This window comes from Orbicella franksi, chromosome 2 (genome assembly GCF_964199315.1).
Source record: "Orbicella franksi chromosome 2, jaOrbFran1.1, whole genome shotgun sequence".
Taxonomy (NCBI): Eukaryota; Metazoa; Cnidaria; class Anthozoa; order Scleractinia; family Merulinidae; genus Orbicella; species Orbicella franksi.
The window spans coordinates 27,994,084-28,015,453 of record NC_138146.1 but is presented as its reverse complement, the minus strand read 5'-3'; the positions used below and the strand labels follow the sequence as shown (position 1 = coordinate 28,015,453).

Genomic DNA, 21,370 nt, shown 5'->3' with positions numbered 1-21,370 from the left:
CTTTGCCTTGCTCTAATATACAGGCAATATTTGTGTCAACGTTTTACACCTGCAAATGCTTTTCTGCGCGGCAAAGTTTTTATGTCTGTAAAGGATATAACGTGACTTTTGAATTCAGTTTTATGACGACCTTCATTAAGTGGCACACAAACGTTTCCCTCGTGTGGTCTCTCGTTGCTTACACAACTGTCTTCTCGAGCGGTATAAAATCACACCAAACCTAACGTGTGTTATCGTTTCAGCCCTTTTGGACGAAATTCTTTCAGACCTTTCATACGATAGCCGGATTCGGATATGGTGTGCCGTATTCTCTTGGTCTGATGCACTGCTAAAAATGATCGGTCGACAAAATGGACAAAAATAACACTGAAGCTCATGGTCCTTGTGCAAAGTTTAACTATTTTCAATTGACTTATTCCTATAATTTGTATCACAATTGTTTGGACCTATAGTCCCATGAGATCCACGAAGATCAAAGACATTAGAGGTCAAGAAAAGGACGAAAAAGACCAGAAAATGGTGTCGCGTCTGCCACGATTTGATCGGAGTCTTTTTTTAAAGACTATTTACTATTTACTTTGAATGAAAGCTATCCTTCTAGTTCAATTTTAATTTTGGAGCGATCACGCGTTACGCAAAAAACGTTTGCCACCCTCAATATGCTCACTGGTAAGGATATGGAAATTACGCTACCTGGGTCCCGAACGGTAGCTTCGTATGAGGTTTACGAATAAGTGATTTTCCAGTAAAACACCCGTGCCTATATAAAAAAGTTGTTATTTATTTAGTTAGGACTACGCCTTTCACTTTAAAGTTGGCACCCGCACTTCAAAACCTTAATTCATTGATGACTGATTATACTGAACTTCCGGCGGCTTCATACCTTACTTTCAAAACGCTTCGTACCCCAACATCATTCAGAAGACCATGCTGTTTTTTCCAGCTACCAAGACGAAAATTAACTTCACGGAAGTCAAAGAGAGACTGAAAGCAATAACGCGGTGAATCGCACAACGCTCGTGTACTGATTCAGACCAAGCTATAGGGAGGCTAGCCATTGGGGAGAGCATTTTTTTTAGGGGAGGGAGCGGATGTACGCAGGCCTTCAGCGAGGCAATAATTTCCCTTAGAGTAAGTCTCGTAGTTTGATAGTCAGAGTACTATGCACCGACACTTTTTTTCCATATCAATGTTAGAATTATATCTTGAATATTCAATCTTTCATAAAATTCATCCTTCGTGCATGTAATGTTCACATGCACTTTTCCTCTTTTAAATAGTGTTTATTTCAGGTCATTACACATAGCTTGAGAGGCTAGTTTTAGATTGAGAAAGACACGTAATCAAGATGACATTTGTTGACTGCGGTCATCGGGACATGTCCTTCCAAACCATACAAAGCTCTTTTAATCACAGCTTTTCAAAAGTGTATTACATCTTTGTGTTGGAATAAAAGACACTGACATTTGGTAACCGTACTGCCTTTTAATTAAATGCTCTTCTGGCTCTGTTAGGTACCAGGCCCAGGTTTTTTAAATATTTCGTACCCAGTCCCTTGCTCGTTTAGAGCATTGCAATTTCAATGATTTCGCCCTAGTTCTTGTACATTTTTCGGAAGTCCATTATTTCACTCGAAAAAAGTGCAGTACACGAGGGATCCATCTGTCAATCTTGCAAAATAACAAAATGATACCAAATAAAAATATAACAAATCATATAAAAAACCGACACTCAAAAACGAAATAGTATCTCTTGTAGGGAGTTTCATCCTGAGCCAAATCAGATATCATTTGACACAAAATAAACCGTAACACTGAAATGTTTGCAATAACTTTTTTTTACTTCAGAAAAACTATTACTTCCCTGTTTGTGAAGTAAAATAGATAAGTTCATAATTTGACACGGAAGGTCACGGAAGGGCGCAAAAATTATTTTGGTTGTTCATTGCAAAACAGAACTTTAAGAGGGTCCAACTGGGCTTATTGGATTTTTGTAGGGAGGTAGAGAGCGAATTTACTAGCTCCTCAGTTCAATTCGTGGGATGCTACCGGAAGCAGACTGAATGTGTTTCAGAAGGCCTGACGTGGTGCGGAAGTAAAACCAAAAAAAATATATACATATCTAGTCAATTTTTTAACGACTAAGCTGAAGAGATTTCGATACAGTTGACATCATCATAAGAGAATTCGGGTATTCAGATATCTGTCTGCTTTGAACACATGAAACACTGATTGAATATGCTTTTTCTTGCTTCCACAAATAGGAGCGTCACGTATTCCCTCCTTACATCACTGACAAAGAATCTTATCCGTCACTTCCGATTTGGAGAACAAAGAAGTACAAATGTAAATAAAGCGGGGAGTCTCTCATGAGGTTACCGCTGACAAACATTCGGGTTTGTTTAGAGCGTTACATAAAGTTTATTTGACAGGGGAATTATGCCTAAATTCGGCATAATTTCGGACTGTTAGACTTGGACGAAGGTGAAAATGGGTCAAGTGACAAACTTGATTAAAAACGTTCTCGTCAGAACAATCGTGGAAGCGATAAAGGTGAATCATTCGAACAATTTATCGCGTTGACAAGCGGCATCTTTTCAGCGAACCACTCCTCGAAGTACTCTATAGCGACGAGCTGAAATTCGTTTTGAAGTCCATAATTCGTCGCGTCATGGAAGTAGAAGATGGGTTTTTCAAGGAAGAAATTTGCACGCTAACACCAGATGAGCTATTCGACGCCTTTCTTCAATCTTCAGGTCTCGGTGATACCCTTGACGTTTTCCGAAAACTTTGCTTGAGTGTCGATGTCAACCCTCGCAATCACAAGACGTGCTACGCTTCTCTCAAGTCCAAATTGACTTCCTGGAAGTGCAAGTCGCTGTGGACTAAACTGGACAAACGAGTCGAACACAAGGACTACAAAAACAAGCCTTGTGTCAAAAATAAAGTGCTGATTATTGGTGCAGGGCCTTGCGGATTGAGGACGGCCATTGAAGCCGCGCTTCTCGGTGCCTATGTTGTGGTAATCGAAAAACGCGATCGCTTTTCCCGCAACAATGTCCTACATCTGTGGCCATTCTTAATTGTGGACCTGAAAAATTTAGGAGCCAAGAAGTTCTTTGGACAATTTTGTGCTGGGGCCATCGATCATATTAGTAAGTACCTTATCCTAATTCTTGTTCTATATTTGCTGTTGGAATATAGGTACTTCCGGAATTGCAGACATAAGGTGAACTCCGACTAGGATCGACATATCTCAATTAAAATTGTGTTTTGTTTATATTTGAATGAGGCATTTTCCTAAATGTCGCGAACGCAATCGCTGAATCTAAGATGTTCTTAAGTTAAACAGGCATTGATCGAATTTTGATTCTTTCATGCTCAACTCATGTATATTTTTTTTTTTTATCTAGCATATACATCGTACAGTGGACTCCCTATTTTTCGAACCCTCTGTTTTTCGAACCTCTCGATTATTCGAAGCAATTACTGTATTTGTTCCCTTAGCAAAAATATTGGGAGAAATTTACCTTCGATTTTTCGAACCTTCCGATTTTTCGAACCCATTTCCGTTCCCGCAGGTGATTCGAAAAATCGATATTCCATTGTATATTCGCTTGACTCTCACTGTGTGATGCGACAAACATAATTTTCAGGTGAAAATGGGTGGAAGCTATTGCCAAAGGAACAAAATGTCATAAGATAGTAACTTCAACCGATTGCAAAGAACATAAATGTAATGTGGAAAAATGTACTTCACGTAGGAATACACATTACAAAACAAGGAGCACGTTATGCAACAATATGCAGATCATATGACCCGCGCGGCCGAAAAAGGAAATGTATAATTATCCTCGATCAGTTCATTTAAAACACTTGTACGATCATATGAGCGGAGAGTGTCCAAAAAGTATCACGCTTACGTGATGTTTTCATGTTACGCAGTGCTAAGTGCATTTCAAACGTAATATTACAGGTGGCTGCACTCATTAGTTTGAAAATTGTACATGTTTGTATAATTTAATTGTTGTTTAAATTTAAAAACGTGAACTCTTGCTCGAAACTGAAAAAAAATTGAATTCTTTCATTAGTGTCTCACAACACATATTAAGGAATGTTTTAACACTTATTTAAGACTGAAAACTTCATGAAGCGTATATTTTCGCTACTGGTAGCAGTAATAATCCCTTGCCTCTTGCTAATTTGAAGGAAATTAGGTAGCTGGCAGTTTGCCCACTACCAAAAATGTCTCCTGCTCTCTCTGAGCATCACATCTGGGAAAGCTCTCTAAAATAGATTTCACAGCCTTATTGAATTCCTTGGTTCTCAACCTCGCTATTGTTGAAAATTGTATGTTTGTAATTTACTTCTTCAATCTCAAGTGTGTTACACTTGACTACCCAGCAATATATGCAGTAAAAAAATGTTCTTATTGTAAACTGAAAGTAAAGAATACCCCAGACAAATGGAATCTGTCCGATGTTTTGATGTTTTTAACATCATTTTCAAGGCAAGAGGGAAACTATCGCGGTCACAGAAGAATTTAATAAATCCCAGATTAAAATGGCATGATTAAGGAAAGTTTGGGTGAGCTAAACATGACATTGCTTTGAAATGTCATATGCAGGTATTCGACGACTTCAGCTTATTCTTCTCAAGGTATCACTCCTGTTTGGAGTCCAAGTTTATCCCAAGTGTGGATTCATAAACTTAGTGGAGCCCACTGATGGTAGGTCCTTTTGCTCAACCAGTTTCCTCTTTGTTTTGTCTCCTGTCTGGTAACCCATGAATTAGTCTGAGGTAAACTGTCTGATTTCTTTCTTCAACCAACCAGAGGTGTACAATACAGTCAACTGTATCCGACTATGGAGCTGAGTCAGTGATGTTAGGTTTTTAATCAATTCTCAGATAATTATTTTACAATGTATTCTCACAGTGGAATCTTGATTTTTTTTACCCTTGATTTCTTGATTGATCAAAGGAAGTTTTTGCTTCCTGGGCAAGAAGGTGAGGAAAAATATACCCTTGATCTTTCAAACCAACTGATTGTTCAAACCAATTTCAGTTCCCATAGGTGCAGTGCTAAAAATAAGCTTTATTATGCAGCAGGACTTGTGTCAAAGATCTTCACAACTTAAAGTTTTTGGTGCTTGGTCATGATGTCTGATCATAGGGTATAATAAGTCAGAAATTTCAAAAGTTTGGTTGGGTAATGTCCAATCATCTAAGTAGAGAATTAGTTCTGTATACTCAGCCAGTATGATCTTACCACCTATTTTAAGACCCCAGCTAGAATTTGAATGTACCACCTCTTATGTTCTGTCAATTATGAATTCATGTTATTTACAATGGTAGATAAATTTTATATTCATTTGTTATTAATTTTTGTTCATAGCTCATGGCTGGAGAGGAACCTTTGACCCACCCTCCCATCCTCTCAATAAATTTGATTTTGACATCATAGTGGGAGCAGATGGACGACGGTCAGCATTAAAGGGTTTCAAAGGGAAGGAATTCCGTGGAAAACTGGCTATTGGCATCACTGTCAACTTTGTTAATAGAAATTCAAAGGAAGAGGCAAGGGTGGAGGAGATTAGTGGTGTTGCATTCATCTTCAATCAACAGTTTTTTCAAGACTTAAAAGACACCACTGGTATTGATTTGGAGAACATTGTGTACTACAAAGATGAGACACATTACTTTGTCATGTGTGCAAAGAAGAATAGTTTGCTTCAGAAAGGAGTGATCAAGAAGGTGAGTGTGATATGACTTGAAAAAACTCGATTTCCTGAGTATAATCAGTTAGGGTGAAGAATAGCATGAATTGTTAGGATTAGTGTTTCTTCTCTTGGACTGGATGCTTGTGATCAGTTTTGTTCAAACATTAGAGAATGAAACTAGCCACTGTGAGAGTAAAGTACATGTATCTTGCCAAAAAACATGACTGATGTCAGGTTTTATCAGGGACCCACTGACCCATTGACCCGTCGACCCATTGTCCAGGACTAGCAAAATTTGAGAGCGACTTGTCCCAAGAGCAAGCTGGAGTACAAGTTTTCTTCAAGCCCTGCGCCTGGTCATTGCTCCCTTAGAGCACACCTACATTTGCCTCTCCAGATCGGTCTTGCTCCTGTAGAAAATTGAGTTTGACTTCTCCCAAACAGTCTAGTTATGAAGCAAGTTGAAAGTGGCTCAGACAAACAATTATCTGAAGATACTTATTGTAGCGCAAGTTTTTTCCAGTTTCATTATATCTCTTCCATAAGGATCTCTGCACTAACTCTTGGGCTTAAGTTAATTAGTGATATTGTATCCTGGATCACAGATTGATCCTGAAGTGGATTAATTAGTTAACTTGCTCTAGGAACTCATTAGTGACAATAGTGACTTACTAACATGTAAGTTTGTTTTATCTCTCTCATGCATAGGATTTCCAAGATGCATATGATCTACTCCAAACAAGCAATGTGAACCATGAGAAACTACTGGCCTATTCCAGAGAAGCTGCAAACTTCTCCACAAACTACCAGCTTCCCAAACTAGATTTTGCCTTGAATCACTATAAGAAAGAAGATGTGGCAATGTTTGATTTCACCTCCTTGTATCACTCTGAGCATGCTGCTAAAATTTATGAAAGAAGAGGACAGCGTCTTCTCGCATTAGTGGTGGGAGACAGCTTGCTGGAGGTAAAATTAACTGTTTGGTAATTGCAGGCATAAACGGTTTGTGTGAGATTTTATTTTACTGAGCACAGTTTATTCACTAGATACATATATTAACCACTTTTGAGAAAATTTGTATTTAGAAAATATTTACATCTTATTTTTATGGCAGTGCCTATAATGTTTCAGAAGTAAAAACTTCATGTAAATTTCCTTTTAAGAGCAAATAAATAATTGCTAAGTTACAATTACAGTATTTTTAATTAATGTATACATATGATAAACAAGTACAACTCTCGCTTACACCTTGTAAATGTTTGAAAATAGTGTGGAGATGTTTCATGTTGTGCTCTTGACATCTTTTTCAGCCATTTTGGCCAACAGGCTCTGGTTGTGCAAGAGGTTTCCTGGGAAGTTTTGATGCCGCTTGGACAATGAGAGGCTGGGGACTGGGGCAAGCACCACTTGACTTGCTTGCGGAAAGAGACAGCATTTTTCGTCTTCTTGCTCAGACAACCCCTGAGAACATTTCCAAGAACTTTGATGAGTTCAGTATTAACCCGGGCACACGTTATCCCAACTTAAACAAGTCAAGTGTGTCACCGAACAGAATAAAACACTTGTTTGATAACAAGAATGGGCCAATTGATCAACAGGATGGATCAGAGCCTATGGACACTGGCAAAGACCTCAGTACTATTGAGGGAGGAGGTAAGGGGGAGGATATATGTACTACAATATTGTTGTATTTCAAGGGAATGGGTGCTGGATTAAAAAAAAAATACACTGCACTGTCGTCTTCTCATGATTTAGCAAGCTGGAATTTGGTAATAAAAGCATGTGTGGAATGCTGGCAGCTGGCAGCTGGCGGCTGGCGGCTGGCTAGTATAGGCATTGTCATTATTTACCGTTCTCCTCAGTAAATCTAGTGGAGAAAGGGATGTAAGATCTCCACTTTCAGGCTACTCTGTCCTTTGGAGCCGATGCTTCCTCTCCTTTCACTATTCTCCAGCATCTCCCTCGGTCAACCGTGTTTCCTTTTGCCTTCTGGTACCCATATGACAGCAACTCGTAGAGCACTCATTCATGAGTACTTGACAATGATTCTTACCCGTTGTGAAAGTAAAGTAAGGTGTACAATGTGTTATTACCATTTCCATTCTGTTTTGTTCCAGTAAATGCACGAATGTTGCTGAAATGGTGTCAGGAACAAACAAAGAAGTACAAGAATGTAAAGATCAATGACATGTCAACATCTTGGCAAAATGGGCTTGGCTTCTGTGCTATTATCCATCATTACAGGCCTGATCTGATGTAAGTAGTGCAATTTCTGAACAACAGCTCCATCAGTGTGCTATTTATGTTAGTAATTCTTTACTATAGTCATCCAATCAATGTTGCCAGCATTCAGTCTCTCATTGTATCCCACTGTAATGTTGTTACCCATTTTGTTCCTCTCCTGAATTTCAGCCATGACTGCTTAGGTCTACCTACTAGATGACGTTTTTCTTTTTTCCTGTTCTTACTTGCCTGCTTTCATTTGTGAGGAAACTCACAAACAGGGTAACTTGCTTTAATTCTACAGGTTAGGATGCATGTACTTAGATAATTTCTGTTAGCTAAATGAAATATTTTTCTTTTCAGTGATTACTCCTCCCTGTCACCTAAAGATCATCTAAAGAACAATCAGCTGGTGAGATAGAATATAATTTTTTGGACACTGTAGTGTTACCTTGATTCAAGGAAATTCTATTTGTTACCTTCTAAATATTTACTTTTCCTTATTTAATTTTGTCTGTACTACCTAAAGGCTATTCAAGTGTAGGACTATAGTTTATGATCATATGTTTCACTGCAAATTTTACAAAAAATATTTAATCTTGCATAAATTATACTGTAAAGACATGAATGATCCTCACGGTTAATTATACACAACTAAAGCAGCTGTGAAATTATAACCTGAAAAGAATTCAGGCCTGAACAGGATTCAAACGCATGACCTTTGCAATACCAGTGCAGTGCTCTACCAACTGAGCTGTCAAGCCAACTGGGAGCTGGTCACATTTGTGAGTTTCTAATATACCCATAAGTGGTGAACAATGCAAGTAAATAGTTTAAAGAAAAATCATAGACATATATTTGAAGATCTTTGATATATGCTCTTACATTAACATTGTAGTATTATAAATAAACAATCAGCAATTTTCCAGCCTCAATTCATATTTAACATAGACATGCAAAGATACAGTATGTAGATCCAATAATCAAATAATTTGGTAATTATCAGTCAAGACATTACAATGAAATGTACTTCATTAATTTCTTTACTCTCGTCACATTGTATGTTTGGCAGTGTATCAGTTTTTGTAAAGAGAAAGTAGATTCACAGTTTTGTGTGCATGTTTTTAGGCATTTGATGTTGCTGAAGAGCATCTAGGCATTCCCCCACAAATTTCTGCCAGTGAAATGGCGATGAAGGAAGTTCCTGACAGACTGATGATAGTCAGCTACGTGTCACAGTACCATGAAGTGTTCAAGAGTGAGACTCCAGGTATTCAACCAAAGAGCATTTTGCTCCTCTTATTTTAGGAGTATTGTAACATTAAGTTAAGCTTAATAATGACATGCTTAGTATCTGCTATGAGTTCTAAACGTTGGATAATGCATAATTTTTCTAGCTTTCTGTCTGGCTCAGTGGATCTCGGTTCCGAGTCATTATACCTGTGTTTGACCGTACACGGAAATGAGTGCGGCAAGTGTCGCTTAGGCCCAGTTCAGACGCCGAACTTTCCATGAGCCGAACCAAATACACTGAATTATGTACATGAAAAGTTCGGCGTCTGAATCAGTTAAGAACGGCTATTTGAATTTGGAACGGCCCAGCCGTTCTTCCCGCCTGGCTCAGCCGGGAGTTTCAACTTTGGAACGGCTTTGATTCAGACGTCGAACTTTTCAAGAGTCGAACCTAATGCATAAATTATTTTAACTTATTTTACAAGCCGTTTTCACTTTGCCTGGAAATCGCTGACATTTCGATGTGATTTGGTTTAGTCTAAATAAAGTTCGGCGAATTAAGTTCGAAGTCTGAATCAACAGGTGTACTTTTGATAATTTGGGTCGGTCCAAATTAGAATTAAGTTCGGCTCATGAAAAGTTCGGCGTCTGAACTGGGCCTAAGTTTAAATTTTTCGCTGGTACTAAAAAGTTCTGTCGGACAAAATGGCTGAAAACATTGCAGATTGGTGCGGTTACTATCACGAAAATACAGGGAATAAAAGGCAATGCTATCCCGCAAAGTACAAAAGCCACAAAATGTCACAATTAACACCACTACTTTTATCAGATAGAAACATTCTGACTTAATCGAAAAGGCTTGTAAACGTAAGCTTAAATGCATAACAAAGGTAAGCTTAATATAGGAGAAGCAGTTAAAAAAGCAAAACAAAAAACAAAAACCAAAAAAAAAAAAAGAAACAAAACGGGAAGATCCATAAACCAACATAATATCGTTCAGTTAGTGTATATAAAACAGTATTTTGGCACAAAATAACTCTGAAGTACTGAAGTTTGTTACCTTACATTTGGCTCTTGTCCTTCTATACAGTTCAGCACGCGTTCAGTGAACTCCATCGGTTCTGAACAACACAATCTGTAGTCGTGACAATAACAGCCGCGTAAACAAGTAAACTCTTGCTTCTTTTGACCTTGAACAAGGCGTAGAAATTTGAGCAACGCCACTGCTAAATTTTCAAGGACGTAGACAACTTTGGAGGTGATTATGCGAAGAACATTTCGGAAGAAAACTCTTGTCCTGCTTCCTTTCCTGACAAAGTTCATTCAACTAAAAAAGTGAACAACGCGCGACAAATTTTCCCGCCATTTTTAGACCATCTCTTCGTTTAGATGTAACTGAGATGTCCACATTATCCAGTCGATCGCCCTTATTGGACACGAACGAGGTGATTATAACACTCGCGGCACTACACGCCTCGTTTGCTACAGTATTAATCACCTCGTATCCAACTTGGGCTCGTAGAATAATCGCTAAATGTTCAATATTGATCAACAGTTGAGAAGACTTCAGAGCAGCGTGAGTTCAGAGCCAAATCTCCTCTGTCAAAGCTGTCAGTGTTGACAAGAGTGTCTCGTCGGACGCATAAGGTCAGCCAGGGGGAAAAACAATTTCTAGTGTAATTTATATACTCTGTAATTAGTACACTGCTGTATTAGTTGCAGTGGCGGATCTAGGGGAGAGGCCCAGGGAGACCGGGCTCCCCCTTATTTTGAGGAAAAGAAGAAGAAATAACAGAAGGATGAAAAGCAGGCAGGGCAAGCAAAACAAAGCCGGGCCCCTCCTTACCTCAAGGTCTGGATCCGCCACTGAGTTGGGGGAACTGTTATCAGTATATTAACTGGAGGAGCAGGGATGGCGCAGTGGTGAGAGCGCTTGCCTCCCATCAGTGAGGCCCGGATTGAGTGTGTTGTTGGTTCTCGTGCTTCTTGCAAGGGTTTTCTCTAGGTTCTCCAATTTTCCTCCTTTCATAAAAACCAATACTTCTATATTCCAATTCGATCTGGAAACAGCGGACGAAAATCTTCCTTATGAGTTACACCACTGCAAACTCCTATTCGTAATTATTTATTTGTATTTTAATTGTGCACGATCTGGTTACTGTATTATATTTGTAACACTGTTAGTTTTTCCTTGCTATTTACAAAGAGCCTACACTGTACATGGGTGTTAGCAGAATTGAGTTTACACAATAAATGATCAGAAGCGCAGTGAAGCTTCTTTTTAAGGAGTAGAATACGGTATTCCAAAATGCCATACGGACCATTATTTAAAGATTTTACAGGAGATTTCTTTAATTCTTCGTAGGAAAAAAGACGAAGTGAAGACACTTTTGACACAGTTCCTAAAAGAAGGAGGCCATCAGCGTCTAAGGTAATGGTTTTTATTCGTGGCTTTAGAGAAACAGCGTAGACCGTAACAAATGCCAAGAGGAAATGTCATTGCCAAGTTTCACTATTTCATGTTTGTAATCGAAATTTTAAAGTACTTTGTCTCTTTAGTATAACACCAGTTAGCTTTCCCCCTCCCTTGCAAAATCGTTAAAACAAACCAAGAAAAAGCAGTTGAACGATACAAAGATAGATGTTTTAGGTTGTGAGTAGTCCTTGTTCCTACAGACGTTGCTTGAAAAAACGAAACAAAATGGCTTCGCTTTTTTTTTTTTTTTTTTGTTTCTCGCGCGTGTGATTATTCTGGATATGCTTCGATTGTTTTCCACAAACGCCCTTGATTTCGTAATAGCACATAAGCACATTGTATTTTCACATAACGTAAACTCAGCGCATTTCTCTCTGTGATACTGTAATTTATTTTAGGAGAACGAGGTTCCCATGGACACTTCTGCTCCCGTGAAGGACTCAATCCAGGCCCCCGCTGTCACTACTGGCAAAGCGAGTAATCGTATCAGTGCCCTGGCAGCACAAGTGTTTGGACCTAGTGTAGATGGAAAGCAAGTGAGTCATGTTCATCTATATTCTTTATTGTTTTCTTGCAAAATTGTATAAAATCCTAGGAATGGAGAGCGAGCTTCTACTGGCTTTGAAAAAAAAAACATCATCTTTGGTATTCAGTCGTGTGTTTTGAGTCCTCTAACTGCGAAAAACAGAAATTAACGGGGGAAAACTTTAATGATATAAGGGCCCAAGGATTGGATCCAAAGTTGATTCGCGTTCACCATTGTAAAACTATTTTTAGTTTATAAACTTAAAATAAATCTTTCAAGTATTTCTGAGTCAAATTATTATATATTTAAATTATTACTATATTATTTTAAAACGTTATTTGTTTCTTTTCAGAACAATGTTCCTTCAGTAAGGGACTCCAGCGAACAGTGTTTCTTCTGTAATCGCCGCGTGTACCTGATGGAGAGGCTATCTGCCGAGGGGCATTTCTTCCATCGTGAATGTTTCCTGTGCGAGAACTGTGGCTGTACTCTGAGACTGGGTACTTATTCCTACATAGCTCCTTCTTCAGACCAGGACAAGGGACACTTTCTGTGTCATCTTCACTATGACCAGTTACTGTACAAGATGCAAGAGGAACCCGCAGGTGTGTACATGTGTCTCTGATGGCTGCAAGTTGTAGGAATAAGTCAAAACTGGTTGTTCCAATGGAATTGTATATTGTTCGTTCATCGAAGCTTTACGGTTACTGTTACTACGGCCTTTGGCGCCCATTGCCATTTTGCCAATTATGAGAGTTAAGTTGGTGGATAACCAGTCAAAAACTCCATGCTCCGCAGTGCTTATGATAATTTGGCTTATTTTATGATGAAATTTAAAGTTTGGGGCAAGACGCTGCGGCTCTCTGGCATTTTGTTCTTTCCTTTATTACCACATCAACACTTCTTTCAGCCGATATATTATCCGCACCTTAAGTCACATTTTTTGACCATAAATAGCTTTCATTATACACGGTATTTACGATTCATTTTCCCCGCAGATGAAGAGAGTGTATCAGCAAAAGACAGACCAAAACTCGTCAAATCTAAATCTGCCGCTCCTAACACCTTGTTCAACAACGTCGAGTTTTCCATCCAACCTGATGCGGATGAACCTGCGAGTTTTAAAGCCAAAGGGGAGAGTGGCGCTGAAATGAACGGTTACCACGAATATCGAGAAACAGTCGACGAGGAGAAGGACGTTCGTCAGAGAGATAGACGCGATCGTTCCAACTCTTCTGGAAAATATCGGCGATTAGAGGCGCGTCCACTGCGGCGCTCCAGCATAGCTTCTGTACGCAAGTCTGACGCCACTGTGCGAGAGAGAGGCAAGGGATACACGTTCAGTGATGGGCTTGACGAAACAGGAGATGGCAGGAAAAGAAGTGCGCAGCCGCTGAAGATACCGTCACGGGATGCAGTGCGCAAGTTCGAGGCGGAAAAGCAGTTTCGACCGGGCACTCCTGGTGAGACTATTGACGTCACCAAGGGCATGGCTGTTGTCGATATCAATATGGAAGACTCTCCTCCGGCTGAGAGGAAGAAGAAAGGAGACGAAGAGCGACAGAGCGTTATCGATGCTGTCAAGACTGCGGCCGCCGGCAAATCATGGGCGAAGAGGCAAGACGCCAACGAGGGAATAGTTCAAAAACTAGGCACGCTGGAGAGGAACAAGGTCAAGTCACGAAGAGCTATGTATCCACCATTATCAATGCTTTTCAATCCTGACGACAAGGACACTCGAGAAATGTTGGAACAAATTGGTCAAGCGGCAAATGGAACGGAACGAAATCCACATCAAAAGGTGCGTCTTAAAGTAGTGAACATTTCACTTGATGATGACATCCCTGCTCCTGCTGCTGACAAGAAGGCCCCCGGTCAAGCTAAGCCAGGACCGAAGACAATTTCTATGGCAACCAAGAACGAACCAACTTCTCCACCCAGATCTCCCACCTCTCCAACATCACTTACGTCACCGCCGTATAAAAAGCCTCCTGGGAAATCCCTTGTGGCTTCGCGGGCAGCAAGATTGACTAATTTGATTGCCAATGATTACCGTCCTCTAACAGTGAAAGATAAGTGGGCTGAACGAGAGGAACAAAAGGAACCTAGCTCCATTAAAGATGCCGCTGTGAAGAAGGTTGAAAAAGAGGAAGAACCTGCGCCAGCGGGCAGTCCTGGCGCTCAGCGACGCTCGTTACCCAGAGTTCCTAGTAAGGAAGAACCTTTTCATTCAACTAAGGAAACCACGAAGATTGTCCAGCGCAAGCAGACCGGGAGACCAAGGTTCCATTTTGGCAAAGTTAAAAAAGAAGTGGCCGAATACGGAAAGGAAAAGAAAACAACGAAAGAGGCAGAAGATATGGGATTTGTGGTGGTGGATATGCAGGATGGAATTAGCACCCCTGAGAAAGGTATGTGACAAACATGTCACGGATCTAAGATTAATGTTGGCACAGTTGTAGATGTCTCAACAAGTGCATGGTATGAGTAAGGATGCACAATGAAATAGTTTATGTAGGTTTTTTGCGTGACCACGTTTGTGAGAATTTTCTCCTGTTTTGTTCTTCGTAGAAGCCATGAAAAAGACCAAAGAAGACGAATCAATGTTCTCAGAGTCGAGTGAAGAGGAACTTTTGGCTGACAGTCCAAAACTTCAGCGAACAAATGCCAAGCGATTCGGAAAGGTTAGCTACGAGATAACTTGTCCAGAAGCATTGTCTTAATAGTTTTAGTGTTTTTTCTGTTTTCTTTTGTTTTCGTATCTATTATACTGAGCTGTTCTTTAACCCCCAAATTATTTTTGTACATATATATGTAATGACTGGATTCATTAAAATTGTGTCAGTACTCTGCACCAAATCAGCCATTTGCACTTTTTGATTTCACGACTCCTAAAGGCCAAAAAAAAAAAAAAAAAAAAAAAAAAAAAAAAAAAATAGACAAGAGCAAGAAAAGGAAGATAGAGAGTGGGGGTGTGGGGGGGGGGGGGGGGAAACGACTGGCATTCCTTTAAATTTCCACATCGTCTACTTTGGAGATTTCTTTAACGCGATTTCATTAACTGTTCTTATAAATCTAGACATAATACATAGCTCGTTTGACACTTTTTATTATTCCAGGGAAGACGCAATACCGAGATGCCAGATGACAAACTGAAACGACGCGAGCAAGCCAAGATCCGTAACGCCATGAAACAACGAGAGTCCAAGCGTTTGCGCATGGCTCAGTCAATACAGAGGGAATTGGAGGAAGTGGCTGTCAAGCAAGCTGACCTGGAGCAGGAGGGAGTTGTTGTTGAGAAGGCGATGAGGAGTGGAAACGGTAAGCTTTGTCAGCTTGCTATCCAATGATGTCCTTTGTAGGTGTTATTTGCACGGTCATGAAAATAGCAGCTGTATCACGGCTAATTAAAAGAAGCGTTGCGTGACGCCCATGTAAGGTCTGCAAAGGACTTGCTATAAATCCGTGACTTTTTTCACATTATCACTTACTACTTTCTATCGCTCAAAACGTTAGCTTTTTAACCCTGATAGCTCGAAGCTAGTGGATTTTCCAGTCGGGCTAGTGGATTCTGTTTCTTGGCTTAATGTTTTGAGGAATTTAAAACTACAGACGCAATGTGAGAGATAAACGATTTGGGGTCTAGTGAGAATGATTTTCGGGCTAGTACATCACAATTTAGAGCCAAAAAATTGTTTTCTTTGCTCCCTGCCCTTCTCTCCTAGAGTTATTGATCAGTAAGGCTCTGGCGTTTTCCTGTTGACGAAACCCTTCAAGGTTATTGACAAGTGCTTTCAGTAGCACAGTGCCGTTTAATATTGTGAATTAAGTTTGAGGTTTGATTTTGTTTAAGTCAAGTAATTTGTTCTTTTAGCTGCGTATATAATGACAGTATTGTCTGCAGGTTTACGATACCTAATGACTTGTTTGTTTGTTTGTTTGTTTTCTCCAGTGTCTGGATCTGAAGAACAACAGCTAATGCTGCAGTGGTTTAAGCTGGTCAACAGAAAGAACGCGTTGATACGATTCGAGTCAGAGCTGGTTATACAGTAAGTGGCGTCAGTCTATCGTAGCTAAAACAGTGAAAATGGTTCTACGTGCTGTTTTACGCTTTGCTATGTACTGCAAGACAACAATCTGCGGGTTTCATGGAGTCGGTATTAGATTGTAGGATGTACTGTAGTCTTATTTTTAATGAAGTGACATGAAGTTACGAACTTTGCCATCACCATCGTGACTTAAGCCATCATGTCCTGTCGTGGAAGAGTAGGGAGGGAAGGGGGGGAGGTGTTGGTGTCCGCGCGCGGGGGTGGTGCGAAACACAGAGTGCCTAGGTTGTGTGGTACCTTTCTGACCCAGGGATGCTAACTGCTGCTTTATCATATTATCACAATATGGCCATGTCGCTCGCTCCGTTCGGTTATTTCTCAAAGTAATTTCATCACCTTGTATGATAATTCCTTGGATTAGTTCAGTCACCCAAAGACCTTACACTTTTCAGACGGATGTGTATTGTGTACAGACGAACCGTACAGCGGTACGAGCAATGCTAGAAATGTGATTCAGACTCAAATGAGTGTTTCGCTTACAGAGCCAACTCCATTCAGCTCGAGGATCAACAAGGAAGACTGGAGCAGGAAATCAGAGAACTTCTTATGAAAGAAGGTAAGCTACTGTTAGTTTAACCCGAGCAAAAATGGTTAGTGCTTTGAACATAACTAGATCTTGAACAGAATACATTGAAACGTCTTGCTATTTATCTTTCTTGTTTAAGGTCCAAAAAAAGAGGACAATAGAACCATACAGAAAAAGACGAAACAACTTGTTGATATCGTGGAACAGAGAAACGCATTAGTTGAACTGTTAGACGAGGAAAGAAAGAGGTTAGTGGAACAAACTTTATTTTATTGCCCTGCACTGACTTGTTAAGCTAACCCTTCCTTTCGTAATTGAGCATTATTATTCATTCTTACAACTCTGACTTACAATCTTCAAGTTTCGTGGAACACGGAAGCGTTTACCCGTTGCGTTTGATGGAGTGACTACGCACAGTCATAACATGATTTTAATGCCGTCAAACTTTGCTTTGAATCTTACGTTTGTTGACTATAGTGAATTGGAACGGACCTTATCATCACTCCCTGTAACATGTAAAGCAGAACGGTAGAAACTTCGTGTCATGGTACATGTACGAGATTGAATAAAATGAGTCCAAAACTGATCATGTCTCTTTTCTCGCTACAGAAGCTAATACTGTCAAGCAGAGTAGTAATGGGAATCTAAATATCATGAACGAGGCAGTATAGCTGCAAACGCTGTCGTGATGAATGACTGAGTTCTCATTACTATTACAGTGAATGAAATGAAATGTTAGGTTATCAGTTGGGGAGAATTCACATTTTGAGTGTGGAACTCAAAGGATTTTGATTAATGTATATTTTGATCACTTCCAGGGAACAAGAAGAAGACAGACTTTTTGATTCCATGATCGAGGCAAAAGGTACGGTTTGTCTTCGTTGAGGTCTTTGAATATTTATATACTGCTCTTTTAAATAAACTACAAACTAAATAAACGTACTTTCACAATAGCACTTAAACTGAAGTCAGTCTACTTGCCTTTAGCCTCCCAATCAGAAACTCCAAGGTTTGTCAAGTAAGGATGGAGCGCGTGATCAGCCTCTATACCCATATGTCACGAACTAACAGTTAACTCTTAAACATATAAGGCCGACACATGTCCATTATACGTTGTTGCTATTTTTATCTAGCAGAATAATCATCTGACATTACAGTTAATTAAAAATTGCCATAAACAAAGGCTGTAAGAGGACAAACTATGCATGGTAAATGCTAACAATAACATTTTAAAAATTACAGCGACAGTTCTAAACTAACACACAACACCTTCCTTCTACAATGTTGTCTTTTGCCTCTGTGTCAAAACGAGTCTTCTTGCGAAATTATTCTTATGAAAATGTGTTCCACCTACGGGTTGATTTTCAAACAAATCAAACTCATTCTCATAGGACAGGTTTTGCCCGAGAACTCGTTTTGAAACAGAGGCAGAAGCAAACTCGGAAATCGCCAAATAACTATCTCATTCCCCGATCCCTTGCTGGAAGAAGCGATCTGCGAACGGGATTAACAAATACTTGTTCGCACACAGTGTACCATTTTCATTCATTTATTATGCCGCTCATTGTCTGGCGTGGTAAAGTAATGGGAAAAGATTGTGGCCGAAGGCAATGAGCGGCTGGATGCGAAAGCACTGGTTGTGTATCACGTCGCCGAAGAGGAGAGGGGTGGGTAGAAAATCCCTCCAGACTTACCGGCTTGCGTATCTCTTTCTAAATGCCCCGAATCTGGGAAGACGGATCTTTAAATAAGGAGACATTACACGTGGTAATTCATCACTTTATTATGTAACTAGCATTCAACAAACAGGGCTACATAACCCACACATTCTGGAATTCCGCAGCATAAACGTGAATGAGAATAGTTACTACTAATTGTACCAATAAATAACTTATTTTCGCGTCTTCTTATGTAGCATTGTACAAAAGACGAACATCTTCCAAAATCAGTTAAGTGAAATAAATTTAAAATAAAATTAAGTTAAACTATAAATATTTTGATAAATAAACACGAGTGAACCAATGGCAATAAATTTATGAATGTAACCAACTAAATTAATGAATGTATAACTAGATATGTAAATAAATGAATGAATAAATATACGAATAATAAATAAATAAATAAATAAATAAATATCTAAATAAATAGGGAAAACAAGTGAACTAATAAATGTATACGTTTACTCGTCAACAATAACTTGTAGTAAAAATGTCAAAATCAAGGAAATAACAGCTCAAGAAATAAATTTATAGGTAAAGAAATAAACAAACAAGCAAATACATAAAAGAACTAAACAAACAAAGGGATAAATAAATAAATTCATTAAATAAATACAAAAACAAAGTAAATTGTAAATTCTTAGCTAAGTTGACTAGAAAAGAATTTGATAAGTCAAAATATTGATTTTGTTGAAAAACTTGTGGCTAGAATATTGCGAATAGTATTTAGAATATTATTCGCAAATTCAGCGAGTTATCATCGATTTGAAAACATGTTTGTATCAATTACAACGAAGAAAAGGTATTACCTGGGAATATACACACGCCAGTCGAACACAGCGCTTCCTCCTTTAGGGGCGTCCAATCTCTTCTCAACCGAAGAGCACATCAATGAGGACTGGGTAGGAGTCTGCGTCATACTTGAATCATAAGTCTTGTACCAGTAGGTTGGTTTATTAATGAACTCGTTTTATTTTCGACAGACTTCATAACGACAGTGTGAATAAAGAAAAAGAGCTTCTAGGATGACATGGTGTTGATGTTTCTGCTTTGGCACCCAACTGCTCTGTTGTTCAAGTGAATTTGCTCGCGAAACTCAAGTGTAACTATATCGAAATTACACTGATTCATGAGCGAAAGTTAAGAGAGCTGTTTATTGTAACTTTTCCCTGAAAATTGAAAGAAAATGTGGCATGTTGCTATAAACGTTAAAATGGTTCAGTAAGATGAAAACCTGTTGAATACCTGTTTGAAACGTGTATTTGGACATCAATATGTTGTACCTGTATGGTCTTGTGATGAGGTCGTGGCAGATAATAATATGAATTTTCCTAAGCTGTTACTTGTTACAGAACAAATGAAGTAACTAACACTCTAGTATTGTGGTAATATCGCCATAGTGTAGTACCTTTGAAAATTGATTTAAAAATAGAAAAAAATGTTAAACCATTTCGACAAATTTAACGCTGTCATCTATATTACTTAGCCGTAAAATCTGAATTAGTGTAAATACTAGTTCTGAATTTTAAAATTAAAAAAAAGTTCTGTTTTTGATAATATTTTCAACTTGCTTTTCTTGCGAATTTTTTTATATATGTGATGACAGTAATAATTATTATGGCTGTAGTTACGTTTAAGTAACTGTAACTTGTTCCAAATGATATTCCTAATACTGGCACTAACTGCAAGTTATAGATGTCTGACGATCTTCTCAATCCTTTTTGCCGTGAACAAAGAAAAAGAAACAAATATATATTTTCATTGTTATTGTAAAGCTTACTTACCAATACCGGTAAGGTCATTAAAATTGCGAGAAAATCAGTTTATAAGTAGAGTTCAGACTATGACATTTATAATTACATGGGAGTTGCACAAACGTGCACTTGTCCGATTATACTCACGAAATTGAGAAAGTGATTGTTGTATTGAAATATGCACAGAATTTCAAAAACAAAGAAGGCGATGGAAACTAATACCATTACATTTTGCTGAAGCAGGCAGTGTTAAAACGCAGCTTAAATTCCGTTAGTTAATGGTTTTCCACTTCGCTCTTAGAGATTTTATATTGAATAATTTAAATGGACGGTCTTCATCAGAAAAATGGTGAATATTCTCTGTTGCGCGCGAGTGGAAATTTCAGAGTTTTTTCTTAATTTGAAAGAAATTCGATGTTGAATGTTTTGTGTTATTTGTTTTGGTTTGGTTACCAAAGAATTGCTGATGACATACATGTCGTAAACAATGAGTTGGGTAAGCGTGTAGAAGTATTTTTGCTTCTGTTAACAAATCATTCGAATTCAAGTTGTAGACTAAATGTCAACCTATTCCCACCACCTTACTAAACGTTTTTGCCCGAAAAAATGCCATTAAAAGATACAGGTCAAGTTCGAGGAGTCCTGTTTGGTTTGCAAGTCGTATTCTTATTTGAGAAATTATAAGTGCTGTAATTTTAGCAAAAACGTGGAAAAGGGACTCAGTGGGATAGGCAGATATTTGGTACGAATTAAATTATTGTGTAAAGTTAAAGTACAACTTGTAATAACTGACAATAAAGTGTTTTAATTTGCTTAAGCAGTCATCTGATTATTATTTTTTTAGGGGGAGAGAGGGGGGAGGAGGGGGGAGGAGGGGGATAAACAACTATTCTTAAACTCAACTTTAAACAGAGGAAATCGTGACCATGACGGGTTTGGTTAATTTGATCTTAATTTGCATGGATTTTTACAATTTTATTTCTACGTTTTCTCCTTAGTTTTAGTTTCGATTGGGAAGATATATAAAACACTCAAGACAGTGTTTGACCGCATTTCCAAACACCTCCACCGTCGTCCGTCAAAAAT

The 21,370-nt window shown here is 38.8% G+C and overlaps 1 protein-coding gene across 1 annotated transcript; it reads left to right on the top strand.

Annotated features, from left to right (window-relative positions):
• The first annotated feature begins 2,369 nt into the window (after positions 1 to 2,369).
• On the top strand, positions 2,370 to 21,101 carry LOC145479074 (F-actin-monooxygenase mical1-like). The gene is made up of 20 exons (XM_081457319.1): positions 2,370 to 3,154; positions 4,627 to 4,728; positions 5,395 to 5,753; positions 6,428 to 6,685; positions 7,030 to 7,372; positions 7,837 to 7,975; positions 8,306 to 8,354; positions 9,071 to 9,212; positions 10,731 to 10,822; positions 11,541 to 11,606; positions 12,050 to 12,187; positions 12,530 to 12,782; positions 13,176 to 14,588; positions 14,749 to 14,861; positions 15,297 to 15,498; positions 16,130 to 16,226; positions 16,769 to 16,842; positions 16,952 to 17,060; positions 17,631 to 17,677; positions 19,514 to 21,101. The coding sequence occupies exons 1-20, from the start codon at positions 2,671 to 2,673 to the stop codon at positions 19,531 to 19,533; spliced, it is 4,500 nt and encodes a 1,499-aa protein (XP_081313445.1). The 5' UTR covers positions 2,370 to 2,670; the 3' UTR covers positions 19,534 to 21,101.
• The last annotated feature ends 269 nt before the right edge of the window (positions 21,102 to 21,370 follow it).